Source organism: Nasonia vitripennis, chromosome 2 (assembly GCF_009193385.2).
Source record: "Nasonia vitripennis strain AsymCx chromosome 2, Nvit_psr_1.1, whole genome shotgun sequence".
In the NCBI taxonomy this organism is placed as follows: Eukaryota; Metazoa; Arthropoda; class Insecta; order Hymenoptera; family Pteromalidae; genus Nasonia; species Nasonia vitripennis.
Genome location: NC_045758.1, coordinates 3,162,546 through 3,179,785, shown reverse-complemented (window position 1 = coordinate 3,179,785; position 17,240 = coordinate 3,162,546). Strand labels below are relative to the sequence as shown.

Here is a 17,240-nt window from a genome sequence, read left to right as displayed (position 1 = left end):
AATTATAAATGAGTGACTGTAAATAACACTCGGATTACGTATGCCCGAAACAATAAATGTCTTCATTCGATGTGTTTTAAAAATACGGGAAAATTAATGCAGTAGGAGCGTGGCATTATTTATTGTGCGCTGCATTGTAACAACGCAAACGACAAAATGAAAAAGTTTATTCTCCGAGCGTATATTTTTAAACGCGCGCGCCGTAAAACACTTTTCTGAGTCTGAAAACGAAAAGATTTTCCTTTAGAAAGGTGTCTTCGCGAGCTTGGCAGTCCTTCTCTGATCACGCGTGTAATAAATATATGGGCATAGATAAGACGGGTTAAAATACTTTTTACTAATATAAATACCTTCCGTGTAAGTCTGATTTTTTCACATGCCACTGAATTTAAAGACGAAAAAAAGGTTCGAAGCAAATTGAAAGAGAATCATCCGTTAAGCAGCGGCGAGCAAAACTTTATTAGCAATATTTTCTGCAAAGCCCGATACTTAACAGCCAACCGCGTTCATTCCGGCGCATACCAATCAACTTTACAATCCAGTTCGCTGCAGGAGCAATTTTTCCTTGCGTAACCCGCCGAAAAAGTGCGTAACCGCAGAGAGAGAGAGCCGTATATACTTAAAAGACGTCGGGCAAGAGCTTTTGGAACTCTTAATTTACAACTTTTGCTTTTTACGCTTTTGGCGTTTGCGAGCGCGCGGGCTCGCGCGAGATGCCTCATATCTGACGTCAAGCGAACGGCGGCGAAGAAGAAGGCACGCGTCGAGGAAGGCAAAAAACCCGATGTTGAAAAAAAAAAAAAAAAAAAAGAAAGGCAAATGGCCATTCGCGCATCAGCCTTCGAGGAGGGTCGGTGAAAGTCGGTGTCGCCGAACCGGCGCGCCGGCTATACACATCGAGAGTTCATCTCTCGAAGGCGCGCGCGCGCGCGCGTGGATATGCATTATACACACAGCTCTCCAAGCGCGTATATAACGTATATATGTAGGTCAACGAACGTCCACCACGTGAACCCGAGGAGTGTGTTGTACAACGAGGCGCGTACGTGCGGCTCACACACACACACGCGCGCTGAACTCGAGCCGTGACCGTCGCGCGTCTCGTGATGCGCACCCACGCCCGAGCTTTATTATTGCACATCGAGCCGCTGCTGCTGAGCGGGATGTAAGAGGTCCACTGGATAATGGGCTGCATCGGGGAGGGGAGACGCGTATGCTGCTGCAGGATGATTAATTGATGAGCTTTGGGACCTGACGTTGAGGCCGTAAAGCTCATTAATAAATTACGATAATGTAAGGGAGCGGATTGGGTATTGCGAATAACAATCGCACGCGCGCGACCGGTCCTTTGTGGCTTGTCACTCGCATACAGCCTTGAATGACATTCGTGCCGGCATCGCGTATGCATGTGTGCTATGACTGATGTATGGTAGTGATTTAAAAATAATAAACACCCACTGCAACTGCGCATATGTTTGCTTTTTTTTTTCAGAATATCAATGCGCGAATGCCTAACGTGAGAAATTGATTCTGCTCTATAGGCTTCAGAGGTTAAAGTTCATCGAGCATAAATACAGCGAGCGCTTTCAAATATCAATAATAGTACATAAATGTTAATGATATTACGAATGCGGTTAAACTTCAATTTCGAAATACGGAATTTACATATGTGTGCAATTTTTGGTCTGCATTGATCCCGCGCATACGAACAGATGCACGAACCTGCTCTTCATATGTGCAGCTTGTTAGTGCGGTTTTCACGCAGAGAGAACACCTACGTGAGCCCCGAGCTACAATTTCAATCTCTATTTCGCTATATACTAGACCTAGGGCTGTTTTCGTTCATTTATAACACGACTACTCGCTCTGCGTTCGTTTCATTATTCCCGCTGTATTATTCATGCTTTTAAGGCTCGCAAAAAGAATATTATCATTTGAATACATGAATATCAGTGAAATTTGAAAAAAAAAAAATGATATTGCATAATCCACCTTATGAATAATTAAAGTACTTGATTGAGTAGAAATAAAAGTTAGATATTGTTTCAAGTGACTGTTATCAAAGGTGTATAATGAAACCGCAGCGTGCGTACACTGTGAAAATTAATTCTTCATTTTTATCATTTGCTCAACTTTATAAACAGGTACGCCTATTGTATTCCACAGCAGCGTTCACATGAGCGGCGAGCGAGAAATTCGTCTTTATAAATAACTCTTTGAGAAATAAAAACAACGCGAGCATTCTTTGTATTTCGCTTTGAATAATACATTTTCACGTCCGATTATCCGGGAGGTAACGAATCGCGCGAGATTAAGAAACGCGAACACAAAAGGTCTATTAAAATTCCTAATCCAATCTTGCGAACACGCGGCAGTCTCATTTGCCGGAGTGTGTTTGTGTGAACGAACGAACGAACTGAAGCACGAATAGGTGCGTACACCGGTATACACAGGCGGTAGTCGCCATGAACAACCTTGAGCGTCGTTAAAAGAAGGTGGAAGGACGTTGGAGATTTCGAGAGATATGCACATGCAGCTGAAATGTATTCCAAGGGGTCGCGTGTCTGTACTCCGCTTATCTGCCATTAATTATCAAAAGCGGCGAATTAAAATACCTGCCACCCCTTTGTGATGTGGAAGCTTGCCCGAGAGAGAGAGAGAGAGAGAGAGAGAGAGCCGCTGCACGTATATTCGGCGCATACTGTAAGCAAGACATCAGCTGCGGCTAAATATTAATAAGGAAGGTCAGTAATTCCTCACGCGCGAGCGAGTGTCGTCGTGCATGGCCCGTTGCCGAAATTGTCGGGTAGTACACGCGATACCCTGTGAAAATTCTCAAATTCTAACCTCGAAATTGGAGCGTCCGGAGAGCGCACGAATGCACCCATAGTCTATAAAAATAATTAATGAGCTATCGAATTATATATGTGTATACTGGAGATCTGGATGCTTTTTATACGAGGAATATAATTTATGCATGGGTTGAATTATTCATTTTTATATATTTATAAAGATGTATGGATAAAATTAATTATTTAATCGAATGGAACGTCTCGGCGATATTATTATTAATCGTCTACATCACGAGACTTGTGATCGTTTTTAGCATATCAAAGGAGCGCTCTCTAGATTTTCTGAAAAAAAACTTGCTAAAGCTATTTGTGTGTGTGTTGATGGCGATAAAAGCAAGCAGGATAAGCAAATGGATCACGAAAGGTCGTTGAACTGCACAGTGCTTATATCTATTGCAATACTTTAGCTATCAGATGGTAATCTACTTGATCTAGTTTACTATCAGAAATACAATTCGCTGTCAACGAGGAAGAGTGAAATACGATTTGACTTCAGCGTTTTATAGTTTTACCCCAACCCCAAGTTGTTTTTACCCTTTTTCTAGTTTCCATTACCTTCGACCGAAATAAACAGTCACGTCAAAACAAAATATTAATTTCGATCAGAGAAACTTCATTAGTCGGAAGCCCTGAAAACACCATCAATTTGGAACTCACACCATGATGATGCTATACAAGGTTACCGTCGGAGAGAAACTGCGCACTACATAGTTACACACTATTCATACGTAACATCGTAACATTGCGCAACGCGTGTAAACTTACAAATTGCGTCGATGTAAGGAGTTCACGCAGCAAATTAACTTCGTCTATCCAAGGCATCGCAGTTTTGCAGACTAACAAACAAAGTTGGGATTGATAATTAAGCACATATTTGAATAATATACAGGCTGCAGAGCATAGCAGAGAAGTGTTAAACAAACTGCCGCTTTAAAGACAGAGGCTATTTTAATCAATAATTCTCTCTCAGTCAATGGCCATGCATAGGGGGGTAGCGCGCGAGAAAGAAGGGGAAAAAGAGAGAGCCTCGAGGGTAGAGACAGAACAAAACTAATCGATCAAAGTGGACCTTCGCCGTGACGCCTGGTCTGAAAAATATTCAACCCTTTCGGTCGGCTCGCCTATGTAATGTCAGAACGAGTTATTTATTCTATATTTTCGGAGCTGCGATATCGTGTATAATGGCATTTCGAGTGAAAAGATTGATGCATTTCCATTTCTGAAACACTATGGTCTCTCGGCGCTGTGGCGAATCGAAATTCATATATTAAGAGAATGAGAAAACGTTATTAAGTCGGGAGTAGAGAGTGAGCGCGAGAGAGACCCTTTGGCCGAGAGCAGGAGACTCGACTAGTTGGCCTTGACAGAAGAACACCTTTCGAAAATTCGCTGGCTTCGTGCATTCGAAAATCTCTTCGGCGCTGCAGATAATACGTGGAATTTCGAGCTCAGGTGTATTCTGATAAATTGTGTCGGATTAACCATATATATTTGCGTATTACGCTAGGGGCTATGCATTGCGTCCGTTCGTTAAAAGGACAGTGTGCTCAATTGCCTGATAAATAATACTCATTATAAGGCTATTTTTAAACCGAACGCATTTATATTTCACGCGACTTGCTGTGTTTCGTGAATAATCGACGAAATAATTTTACAATTTATTCGCTGATGTTGTTTGATTTTACGTACCAAACGAAAATATACACTGCAACAGCGAAATAAACAAGGCAGAGAGGGAATTTCAGGTACAGAATAAAGGTGAATTTGGCAAAGCACATTCAAGTCTCGTGCATATTGAACGGCACGTCTGAGTGGGTGACGATGGATGACAGTACTCTTCAAGACCGAAAACTTCCAGCGCGATTTGCATCCAATCGAGACGAGTTCAGCTGGTTAGTGCAATCGCGGAGCAAGACATCAGGGACTTTTAATTATGAAGATATTTGGAAGAGAAAAAAAATTCAACATTTAATAACTTGCGGCGCGTATACGCAAGTGCGTTCAGTATCAGCAGCAGAGCAGAGCAGCGCACGCATCCGCGCAAATCCAAAACTCGCTCCGTCGCCGTGACACAGAGACCTTAAATAAGCGATTAAGGAGCACGTGCGTGCGTCCGCGCGCAGGAATGCGCTCTCTCACACACAGGCGAGCGTATAGAGATCGCATATAGTGCATCCCCCCGTGCAGTGGTACACACACACACACACACACACTAGCGCGAATAAGTTTCTCTCGACGTATAAACGTTCTATAGCGTGCATAGCCACTCTCCGCTCACTCGCTCGCGTGTGTATGGGACACGAAGCGAGAGGGAAGAGGGCCGGTTTTATTGATTCAAGCGCGCGCCGGAGAGCAAGCGAGTGAGTGAGAGAGAGAGAGAGAGAGAGAGGCAAGCTAAGTTGAGTGCTCTCGCGAATCCAGCGCGGCGCAGGCAGGGAGAGCGAGCGTGTAGCTCTAGAATAGTCTGCTATATACACGGAGCCGGACGGACCGGCTTGTTTTGACGATAATGGCCAGTTCGCCGCGGCTATTGACCAGCCCGCGGAGAGCGAGAGAGAGAGATGCATGTGCGCGTTGTCAACGCGCCAAATGCTCTCTGCTCCCCTTTACACGCACACATGCAAGCGCATATACGTCGATCGCACATTCGTCAGTGTGTATAAGAGAGAGAGAGAGAGAGAGAACGGCCAAGGTGCGGAGAGAGAGAGCATCGGCACTGGGTTCGTGGGTCTCTGCGGTCGGAGAGGGATGTACGTGCATAGTGTATATAGGTAGGTGGACGTATGGCCCTCCCCTCGCGCGAGTATATCCTATATAGTTATACACACGCTATGCGGCAGAGAGTCTACTGCGCCGAGGTCTACGACTCCTTGAGGCGTTTAGAGGCGCGCGTGGGTGGTGCTGATGCCACTTTTATTTTTTGCACCAGCCCCGAGTTTTGCGCGCGAGTGTATGCGAGGGAATACCGCCGCGGCGGATTAAATTTTAATTGCGACTTGACGATAATGCGAAGGCTAATTTGCCCGAGTGCGCGCGCGAGGGTATTGTAATTTAATTTCGGACTCGAGCCAGTGTGTTTGCGCGCGAGCGGAATTATTGTTGTCGGCGCGAGTTTTTATACTGGATGAAAAATTCTATTTTTCATAAAAGAGATTTTTATGAAAAAGTATAGGAGGATCAAGAGCTTGCGACAAAGGAAAACTTTCGGACTTATCGTCGAATCGATGAAACTTTACGCGTTTCGTGGCTTCTCGAACTTTTCCAGGTAAAGCCGCGGTAAAAAATAACGCACCATCGAATTGTTAATACTAAATGATCTAGCTAAAAGTTCTCCGAGGATAAAGTTCAACCAAAACGCAGCACTTGATCCTCAAAGCCGTACACAACCACTCCGGACAGAGACAGCAGAGCTCGTACAAGTCCGCTCGAATCTGCAGCGCTGCCAGGATCGGATTATTTATTTATTTCGAAACTAAATCATATCGACAATAATGATAGAATTAAGGATTCCTCGCCGCAGCATAAATCCTGCATTCCGTAAACTCCGGGTTACGTAAATTAATTTATCCATGCATTATTCTCGGCCGTTTTAGTATAAGCAGGTATTGCGATATATTTTTCTGACAGGCTGCTGGAGAAAAGTGGCATTACCTAAGCAAAATTTATTGCCGAAGAGAGAGATAAACGACGTAAAATGCCCCCGCACGGACATTATGTAGTTTACTGGGTTGCTTCTTGTTATTATTACACGGATCGGCCTGAGAATTTCCGCGAAAGCGCAGTTAGCGTGAAATTCAATAAAGTAATCCTTTGCGTTGTGTTCTTGCCGTCCTCGTAACCCTGCGCTTACGGCTTAGGTATTTTCCGTAAAATCGATTTGACCATGATTATACGCTTTCCTTTAAGAGTCTGGATAAATTCAATGTACTTTTAAGTCTCTTCATTGCTCTCGTGAATAATCACAAATAGGCCGTTTCTCAGAAAATCGCAAGAAGTGATTTTTAAAAAGAGCCCTTAATTTTCAAAGACATTCGGAGAAACGAATCGTCGCCGAGCCAAGAGAGCGGGGACTGTTGCTAGGCTGCGTGTATGTGTCCACCCGTCACTCCCAAATACTGGAAAAAAGACAAAACGCACTTGATTTCCCAGAACAGTCGAGAGTATACACACGTCAACAGTCGGCGACATCCAGGCGGCAGACGCAAGCCAAATTAGCAATAACAATCGCTCGGCAACACCAAAGAACCATCCACAACAAGTGTGTTAGAGAATCAACCTTCGCACTCGCACGCGCCGGCAACAAGCTAAATTTTCATCCGTTCCCATGCGAAAATGCACCGGCGCAACGCACAACAGAACACTCGCCACATCCCAACCTCAAAACTCTTCAAAAGCCATCAACGTTCGCAACGGAAGAAAAAAAATGGAATATTCATAAAAGAGAGAGAGAGAGAGAGAGAGAGAGAAAAGGCGGTACATACCTCGGCAAAATTCCAACAGCAGCGGCGGCGCTCTCGTTTCACCTCTTCCCGTGCAGCAGCGGCAGCAGCATCGTCAGCAGCAGCGGCAACTCTTGCTTCCACTCGTGCGCGTTTCTCGTTTCTCTCTCTCTCTCTCGTCCGCGTTGCACACACCAACACACGCATCGGTCTTTCCCTTTCTATCCCGTTGTCGGCGGCGCGCACTAACCTACACCCAGAGAACCCGGCCCGAATTCACAACGAGCCAGACGAGGACGGCTCTCTATGCGCGGCGATAACACTGCCCCGTTGGTGCGACAAGGACGCCGCTAGAGAGTGAGAAAGAGAGATAGAAGCGCTGGAGCAGCGCCGCCGCGCGGCTGCCGAGGGAAACAGCGGCCGGTGCAGAGCTCGGCACCACAGTCGTGCGTTTGCACTCAATGCGGATAGCGGAGAGCGAGGTTGTCCGTGTGTCAAAAACGAAAAACGAAACGAAGCAGCGCAGAAGAGTACCGAGTACTGTACAGAGGAGAAGAGAGAAAGAGGAGGCGCAGCATACGTCGTTTCTCTCGAGCCTCCGTAGACACATAAACAGGAGAGCAGCAGCAGAGGACCCGATCATACACAGTGAGAAAAACACACGTCCGCGAGCGTGTGCGCGTGTGCATGTGTGTGTATGTGCGTGCGTACACGCGCGAGTGATACATTGTCGTACATTGATATTTTTCCCGCAACGCTTCGTCTCCCGCGAGTGCATACAGTGTGTCTGTGCGCGGAGCGAAAGAGCGAGAGAGAGAGAGAGAGAGAGAGAGCCGTCATCCCTCGATCGACCGTAGCGGCGGCGAGCCACCCCCAGCAGTGTGTGCAGCGTTGATTCTTCTTCCTCCTCCTCCGTCTCCGACAGTGCGGAGGAAAGTTTCGAGGCTCCGCACGAGAGCAGCGCTGACACCTCGCACATACGCGCGCTAAAAAGCCGTGTATTGAGAGTGAGAGAGAAGGAACGTGCCGCACGGTAAACAAACCGCGCCGTCGCATACGTATACGTATACAGCCCCGCAGTCGTCGCGACAGCGAGCGAGAGAGAGAGAGAGAGAGAGAGAGAGAGGCAGTGTTGTAGAGCTAGCGTAAAAAGGCCGCGCTGCACGCAGTCGCAGTCGTCGCCATCGAGCTGCTCGCCGGATTTTTGAGCTCTCGTCGCAAAACACTGCGCCTAGGCTACGACGAGAGCGAGTCGTCTGCTTCTCGGCGGGACGAGCGAGTTCGAGGAAGAGGAGAGTGTTCTGTGCACGTGTCGACGTCGACGTCGTCTCCCCGGCTCGGTGTGCAGTGAGTGTTTGTCACGGGATTGTTTTCTGTGCATCGCGCTGTAATAGAGGACTCGAGAGAGAGAGAGAGAGAGACAGAGAGCTGCAGCGCCCGCTCGACAGACAGACAACTGCTGCTGGGCTTCATCACGCGGCGGCCGAACGCATTTTGTGAGTATTTTCTCTGCTTCTCTTTTCTTTTTTCTCCCCAGACGTAATATTCCGCCGACTCGCCGGAGGCGTCCTGTGCAGCGCGATATTAAAGTCGCGGCGGCTATCTGGCCGTATAAATAACGAAGAGCATTAATGAACTGTCAATGTCAGAATGAGAGAGAGAGATATACGCGTTGGTCTATATTGGTTGCTTGTGCTGCTGCTGCTGCTGCTGCTACACGACCGTAGGTGTCGGGATAAACAAGTTCGCCGAGCGAAAGCGAATATTGAAATGTGTGCTATGCTGTGCGGCAAAACCGCAAAAGTGCAGCATTTAATTAGACGCAGGAATAATTGCTCCCTTATCGTTTACGTAACGCGCGCGCAGTGGCCGCCGCAGTCGCTGTGTTTGAAAGTCGAATAAATCAAAATATTATTAGTCGGGCTATACTGTCGATACACACTCGCGATACGTTAACCCAGTGCACTTCTGTGTAAACACGACCAGAGGTATACCGCTCTCGCTCCTTATTTCTCTTTCTACTTCTTTTTTAAAGCGACCTTTTGTTCCTCCCTTCTTCGGCAAAGACGACTGGCTTTCGGTGTTTCATTTTACTGTGAATATTCCATCACTCGCGCGCACTGTATATACAGCATACACCTAGTTACAAAAGTCTCCGCGGGATAAGTCGGAGGTTCTCTTTTCTCCGCGCGTTTTATTTCGAGCTACAGCGTTCCTCTGCTGCGAGTTTTGTAACGTCCGAGTTCGCCCGTTGCTGTTTTTCTCGTCGTCTTACAGTCGACGTTCTGTCTCGGGAGCAATAGTCTCGCGCGCCTTCGAAAAACAATGCCGTCGTCTATACGCGGGAAGGACAATCGAGGCAACGTCTCTTTTTTCCGTCTCTCTCCCCCCGAGAGAGAGAGAGAGAGCGCAATGCCAGTTTATTTTTTGTTTCGTTGCAACGAGCCGAAGAAAAAGCCTGTTCCACATCGCCGGAGCATCTTTATCGAACGCGTAATCTTCATCCAGCTCGCGACCTTATCTATAGAACTAACCTCAAAAAGCCGTGCGCGCGACGACGACAATGTTTACACTTTTGATTTCGTTTGCGGGCTGCGCGCGAGTCGACACTGGAATAGACTTGTAGATTAGGAAGTGAGAGAGAAAAAATACCAATTTTCCTCTTGGACTTGGAAGTTGTAAGTGGAACGTTCGTCGCCGCGGTAAAAGTATTGTAATTATCACGCAAACTGGCGATGCACCAGCGGAAATGAATAATTTGAGAAAGGAAGCCGCAACTTAATGACACAAAAATTAATGACACGCAGAGTGGAAAGCAATTTCGAGAAGGTGTATACTTTGGAATTCTGACAAGTACCGAGTAAGAGAGAGGGCCAAAATTCGAGTCGCGACAGTGCCATTAGGATCGAGTGATTGATCGTCGCGGGGGCAAATAATGAAATGTAAATACTCGCATTGAAAATTGTGTACGATGCATAATTGAATCGTAATTTTGTATCAACACTTCCTCTGTACATCATTGTTGCCTCGAAAAATACGATTCTATTGCAAAATTGGGTTAACACTAGCTGAATACACGAGAAATCACTCAATCCCACCACGATATTTACACGCTCAAAGCAAACGAATCGATAAAAAACATTCTCCACACCTCTCTCTCTCTCTCTCTAAGACGACGATAGCTACAGACTATCGCGGGCCGATGAAATCGAAACGGTTGCCGATGGGGGACACGTCTCTCTCTTTCCCGCTGCACTTTTACCGCCACGACGTCCTCGACCACTGCGCGCAGCTAAAAAAGAAAACTCGTTCGTCGGTTCGTGCGCGCGAGAGAGAGAGAGAGAGAGAGAGAGAGAGAGAGAGAGAGAGAGAGAGAGAGAATTAAAAGCCGGTGAGAGGTGCAGGCGACGAGAGAGAAGACGAGAGAGAAAAATCGGGGACAGCGATCGCCGAGGGCGAATATGTACGCGCGAGCGTGTGTGTCTTTCCTCGTCGATCCTCCTTTTTCTTGTTTTCGTTGCTGCTGCTGCTGCTGCTGCTGCTGCGTTGCTCTCGGTTTTATTTCAGCCACGGCTTTCGCAGAAATGACAGGCCTTGGCTCTTTCTCTCTCGGTTTTATATCGATGCAGCTACGCGTTTATTGTGCGTGTAACTCGCGCACGTTCGTGTGGGTATGTGGAACGTCCGGATTTTGGGATGTTGTTTATTGTTTGTATGTGCTCCGAAAGTTGGACAAATAAAACGCGTCATTAAGGTGTATTGTTATACGATTTAAACCCTAAAATTTGTTCCAAATGTAAAAAAGCCCACACCTCGAGAAATCAGCTGTAAATTCCATTATTCCCGCGAGTCAAGTCATCCTTTTCTCCGGCACTTTCACACTGTGCAACGCGCATATCTCTCTCGTGCAGTGGAAACGCGCGCCGACTTCACACACGCATCTCTCACACGTACGTTTTTTTTTTCCTGCGCGATAACGCAGTTGCACGCGGTCTCTCCTTGAAATTCGACAGATAGCGATTTGACGGTGAAGAGCGTAGTGTACACACACAGAAATTAAGAGAGAGAGAGAGAGAGAACGGTCGAGACTCGCGCGCACACAGAATTCCGGTAAAGCCGTTGCCACCGATAAGCGCGACTCGACTCTCTGCACACATTATCGATGCGCACTTGTACGGCCTCCAATGTCGTTGCGCTGCAACGTTTCTTTTTTCTCTGCCAAGCGCTGATTTTTCCCTCGACTTTTTGCCGGAGCGTTATTTCAATCGGCGCGGAGCTTTTTTCGCGCGCGCGGCAGCATAGTTTATAATGACTTTATTGAAAGATAGCTCGGAACGAAAATAGCGCTGCAGTACCAGTGGAAAGTAATAACCCAATTTTTTTCTCAGCAAGCGATAGCGTACGACTCTTTCCATGCGTTTCCCGGGTTGAGTAACTCAATAGGAGAGACGAGCTTTTATTTTTATATTGCGATCGTGGATTATCGAATCGCGGGTAAATTTCGCAATTTTTTTTTCCCGTCGCGCAAACATTGTCTCTCTCGCGGCAGTATAATAACGAGCGCGTATGTGCACTCATAAATCCTGCGCGGATAGATTAAAACGCTAATGTTGCTAATTCGTGACGCTTTCGCAATCGGTCTTTGAACTGCACATATAGCGCGCGGCTGAGGAGAGAATGTCAAAGAGGAGGAAACCGTGGTATACGTATTATTGACAGAGGTATACGTGCGAACGATCTTTCTCAAAATCCGGCGTATGTGATCGGTAAACACCGACAGAGTGAGAGAAACGTTTGATTTATATATACAGTGTGTGCACTTGCATCAGCAACAAAAACGCGAAAACGCTCCACCGAAGCTTTTTGCATTTTCTGATCATCGCGCGGCGCGATAAGAACGCGCGAGCATAAATTAATCGGATTGTCGAAAAAAAGAAAGAGAAGAGAATGGTATTATTAACGTATAGCTGAAAAACACAATCGAGCGGCGCGATAAACGGCCTCTCTCTCTCTCTCACACACACGAAAACAAGCAGAGCTATCGAATGCAGTGTATTATTTGCATAATCCGGCGCGCTTTACGTATAACATATATCAATAGCTCTTGCGGCTGTCGTCGTGTCGAGAGAGTGCAGGGGTCTCTCTCGGCGAAAGACAACGCGATGACCGATGATCCTTTGACCCCAGATCCAAGCGCGCGAGTTTCGCAGATGGGAAACAATTGTATGTATGCGCGCAGAAACGACTGTGTGTGTGTGTGTGCGACTATTATACTTTGTGCGGCGGTGTTTACGTAAAGTCGCGGCGAAGTTTACGATACCCGAGATTTAAGGACTGGTATAGAAAATAAATTTGTGTATTGGATACTTTTTACGAAAATGACGTTATCTCTCAGCGTCCGAATTATTATCAGTATATGCGTAAGCTAACCCATCAGAATCGTCTTTATCGGGGAAAGTCCGAATAAAAGCAGTGCGCGAGTTTCATAACAGATATAACCCTTTTATTCACATCCGCGCATTTTTCGTCGACTCGGCACACTTTCCTCGTCTCTCGCAGAGCGATACCCCGCTATCTCAAAAATACGCGCACGAGAAACCGTCGCGGAATTCGGCCATTACTCTCTCGGTTGTGGTGAAATTCGTTCTCTCCACACAGGGTATACGGAACAGCGGAGGTTCGATATGTTTTCCTGCTCTCTTTTCTCGCGCGCCGGAGTATCCGCGAATTTGGGCCACGTGCCTATTTTTCGAGGCAGCAGCGCGGCGATGATGCAACGAATTGCACGCGCCCAATGCACCCGAATGCTTCTACATTATACCGCTTGGGCTGTATAGCTCTCGACGTTTTCCGACCGGTTAGTAGACTACTGTTTGGCCACGGCAGTCACGTTGATTCGAGTCTTCGTTTCTCTCTGCTGCAGCAGCAGTGAAGGTCTATACTGCTGCTGCTGTGCTATGCGTCTTTCTCTCTTTCTCTCTCTCTCTCTCTCTCTCTCTCTCTCTCTCTCTTACGCTGTATGCGTTACACTTTTAAATCGAAGACGACGACGGTTCGTCGCGATTTGCCTTTCTCTCTTTCAAAGTCTCGGCGCTTCTCGAGTGTTTGTAATTTGTTATTCGAGTTGTTTGGTGTGTTTATTCATCGGTGTTAAAATTTGTAGATTGTTACAATCGATGCTGTCGAGGATAAGGATCTCTTTGTATATTATTTCAAACATTGCGAAAGAGTATATAATATGATAACAGCTGATGAAAAATTATTATCGAGCTTACAATTGATATGGAGATTGACGTTATGAATTATTATTGTTCGTGCCCCATCGATCCTTTTTTACATCATTATCGGGGTTTTAATGAATTATTGGAATACTGAAATCCATATCTAAAAAGCTTACGTTCCTCATGATCGATCACTTGAGTTTCATTTTTTTGTTATTCTGCAGTTGCAGAAGCAGTAAAGCCAAGCACCACCGAGTTACATCTTAATTGGAATGTATCACTTTCACTTCAAGTCATTTCGGCATTTCTAAACGTAATTTTCTTCGGTTAATAGAAATTCACGAGGTTTCTCTAAAAGCGCTCGCAACACACGTTGCAGTCATGATTTGTAAATTTTTATTTCTTCCCTGAATCCAGCGCAATGAATTACGCCGAATTCAAAGCTCTCGATCGTTGCTGCAATAAAATTTTGGAAAAATAAGATTGACGCATTATTGACACTTCGTTGTGGGCGAAAACCCTTATCAAGCTCAAACCAGCTGTTTTGGCGCAGCGAGCGGCGTCGAGAGATGACTTATCTATTTAACAAAATATTGCTACAGGCTCAATTTTTTGCGCTATCAGTGCAGCGGCGGCAGCTTATATCGCATCAAATTGAGGTGCAAGATTACCCTTTTGTCTGTGTTGATACGAGCGAGCACGTCTAACTACGAAAATACACGTGATAAGCAGAGTCAACGATAGGTTGTAAAAAAGCACACGACGACGAGTCGAGGTGGAGAGAAAAAAAACGAGACGTCAATTAAAACTGCGCCGGCCGCGTATCCAATGACAAATTCTTTTCCGCTGCTTTTCGACCGCGCGACGCATAATCGGCGTTGCACAATAATTATTTTGCTCTCGATGACCCGTAGTGGCGCGAGACGCTCGGTGAATTGCATTATTCTAAAAAAAAACACTCGCAAATTTACTTCCAATCGATCAATACTATACGCTTATGCTTATTTTTCTCTCTCCGAGACTCGTGTTTCTAGTCACGACTTTTGCCAAATGAGTCGAACGTAATTCAAGTGTCTCTCTCTGACGCAAATTAGAATTCAAACATGTGAGAAAAAAATCAGGCGATACCGAGTCCCGTTAGCAAATTGGCGCTTTCACGACTCTACCGTACATAACACTCACACAAGGTGCACGATCGCATTTTTAAAGCGCCTTTTGATATATAGGAGATCAGCAGCGGCGACGACGTGCCTTCGAGTCGCGAAAATAAGCTCGGGGCGATAAGACACTGGCCTCGTGTGTACGAAGTGCATGCGATAAATTGACCAAAAAAGAGAGGCTTTAATTAAAGCCACGACGACGTATGTGCATTTGGCCGAGAGGTTCAATCGTTGTATCGGGTGACAATTTTTCTTCGGCCCCGCGATCGACGTTGCGCAATGCCTTGCTCTTGAAGCTCACGAGAGAGAGAGAGAGAGAGAGAGAGAGTCCCGGTCAAGTTCACAGCAATCTCTATGCTAGATAAATGTATCTCTCGAGTCGCTCTGCGTTGCTGCTCTTTTTTTTACGCTGCACTTTCTCTCATTTTTTTTCCTTCTATCTATAGGCTCGGTGATTTGACAGAATAATTATATACGAAGAGACCTGGAACAGGTGAGGAAATAAAATTGTCCCTCCGTTTTCGATGAAAAATTCTCGTTAGCCGACATGGAACACAGACACTCGTAATACAATGCGCAAGGGAAAGCACACTCGCGCGCACAGCGTAATGTGAAAATTATTCTATTGTGTTTACGGAAAGGCGTTTCAAGCATGGAATTATCCAGGATAATAACTGCACTGGAAGATGACCGTCAAGGTCGGTGCATGACCAGGTTACGCGCTGCCTCGTTCAACAGAAATGAAAAATTAGATAAAATTTTCCCTCAAAAGCCAAGACAAATAAAAAAAATAAATAAATCAATAAAAAATCGCCCGCTCGCCTATACTTGTGCATGCAGAGAGCGAAAGCCATATGCAACTACTCGCTCGCGCACATCCGCGTGTGTCCGCTCGTCGCTAGCGCGCGAGCATAGTGTATAGCGACGGCGGCGTCGGCGGCGGCGGTAGTTCATTCATTCGAGGCTCGCTTAGAATAAAGGTCAATAGCTATTTATCCGTCGCGGGCGCTGCGCTCGCGCTTACGCAACGCATAATGTCGGTAAGTGGCCACGTATTTCTGGCACGAGTCGCCGTGAGCGCGCGCACATGTATATATACCTGTGTGTATACCTATATCTATAGCCACGGAGAGTCTTTCGCGCTTGGCGGCGCTCCTCTCTCGGAAATTCCGATGTCCTTGGCGCACTCTCGCGAAAACTCGTCTGTGTGTGAGTGTGTCCTGAGAGCAGCCGAGGTGAACGCTCACCTCTTTCGCTCCCGAGCCAGCCAGCGCCAATGATATAAAGGTGTAGTGTACGTTAGCGTGTGTCTGTAGCGCAATGTACACCGCTCGCTCGTTCGCTCGCTGAGAAACTCGATGACCTTTTAAGGATATGACACGGCGAAATTCGGCCCGAAATCTCGGTGCCGGTGTGTGGGATTGCGCAGTTCGCCTCGTTATGCTCGCGCTTACGCCGTGTGCTTTTTCGTCTGTGAATTAACACGCTAGCGCGCGTGTGTTTTTGTAATTGATGGTTGTCCGGAGCTCTATTTTTACCGATCGGTGTCGGTTTTTTCTTTGTGGAAGAATACCGGGAAATTAATTTGTTAAACGTACTGCTCTCCGGTGACTACTGATTAAAATGCCTGTACATCAATCCGGCTGTTGGAATAATTTCTCAACCAGTTTTCCGCATTAAAAAATCATATAGAGACCTGCTCTCAGGTGTCGAGCTAGTTTTTTTTCCACCTGTAAACTCGTCCCGATTCGAAACGCGACTGAAATAATTCGCGTCGAATTTTTCCATTCATTTTCTCACACACGACTCTCATTGTCGCTCCGCCTTTCAATAGTCGAGCATTGTTTGCTGTTTTTTTTTTTTTTTTTTTTTTTTTTCATTACAACAACGCCCTCGCAGTCTGTGCAACAAAGACAAAAAGAGCCTTTTGTCGGGAGCGTCGTAAAAAAACACGACAACGCGACCTTGACAACAGAGTCGGCAATTCACAATAACCGAAATGAGAACCCGAAGCTCGCACACACAAGTCGACGGTGTCCGATATGCTAACTCGTGGCCTATACAGCAGAAGCGAGGGGAGTCAATTGTGTTGTGTCTCCCGCGAGCGACGGCTGAACTGATAGAAATTATGCAGCTCGCTCGTGCTGGTGTGCCAGCGACGGCAGCGAATATCCCAAGGTCAAGAAAGTCATTTTGCATCGAAAGAGCGAGGTGTTGGCTGCGGGGAGGGACGTCTCGAGTGCAGTACAAGCTGCCTACTGTAGTGTGCTGCGAGAGATAAAGTCGGGACGTGCGCGAGAACGAAAGTTGTGTATCTGCTGAATTTGTTCGGAATGTTATAACAAAATCGTAATCAAATCCGAAATCACAACATATAGGAGGGTTACCTGCTTGTGTGGAGAAAGTTTACGTCCGGAATACATTCATCGGCGACGCGCGTCAATGGCAATTTCTTTTCTCGATACACGAAAAATCCTCGTTGAATGGCCGTTGCTATTGAATGTTGCTCAAGCCACACCATCGATCACCATCATACGTCCGCTCTGCTAATGAATGTAACGAGAGCTT

General features: G+C 46.3%; 2 protein-coding genes across 6 annotated transcripts in view; one reads left to right on the top strand and one right to left on the bottom strand.

Moving 5' to 3' along the window:
* Positions 1-7,605, bottom strand: part of LOC107980666 (coiled-coil-helix-coiled-coil-helix domain-containing protein 2-like) — a 130,859-nt gene extending 123,254 nt beyond the window's left edge. For both annotated transcript variants that reach the window (XM_031923588.2, XM_031923587.2), the window contains exon 1: positions 7,334-7,605. In XM_031923588.2, coding sequence (XP_031779448.2) covers positions 7,334-7,498 — 165 coding nt within the window. In that variant the 5' untranslated portion in view covers positions 7,499-7,605. The remainder of the gene's footprint in view (positions 1-7,333) is intronic.
* Positions 7,606-7,607: 2 nt separating this feature from the next.
* The window catches only part of Ecr (ecdysone receptor), a 74,713-nt gene continuing 65,080 nt past the window's right edge, over positions 7,608-17,240 (top strand). For 3 of the 4 annotated variants that reach the window (XM_032596287.1, XM_016981499.3, XM_031922470.2), the window contains exon 1: positions 7,608-8,787. The gene's annotated coding sequence lies outside the window, so the exon portion shown is untranslated. The remainder of the gene's footprint in view (positions 8,788-17,240) is intronic. The other variant, XM_032596286.1, reaches the window with a different exon arrangement.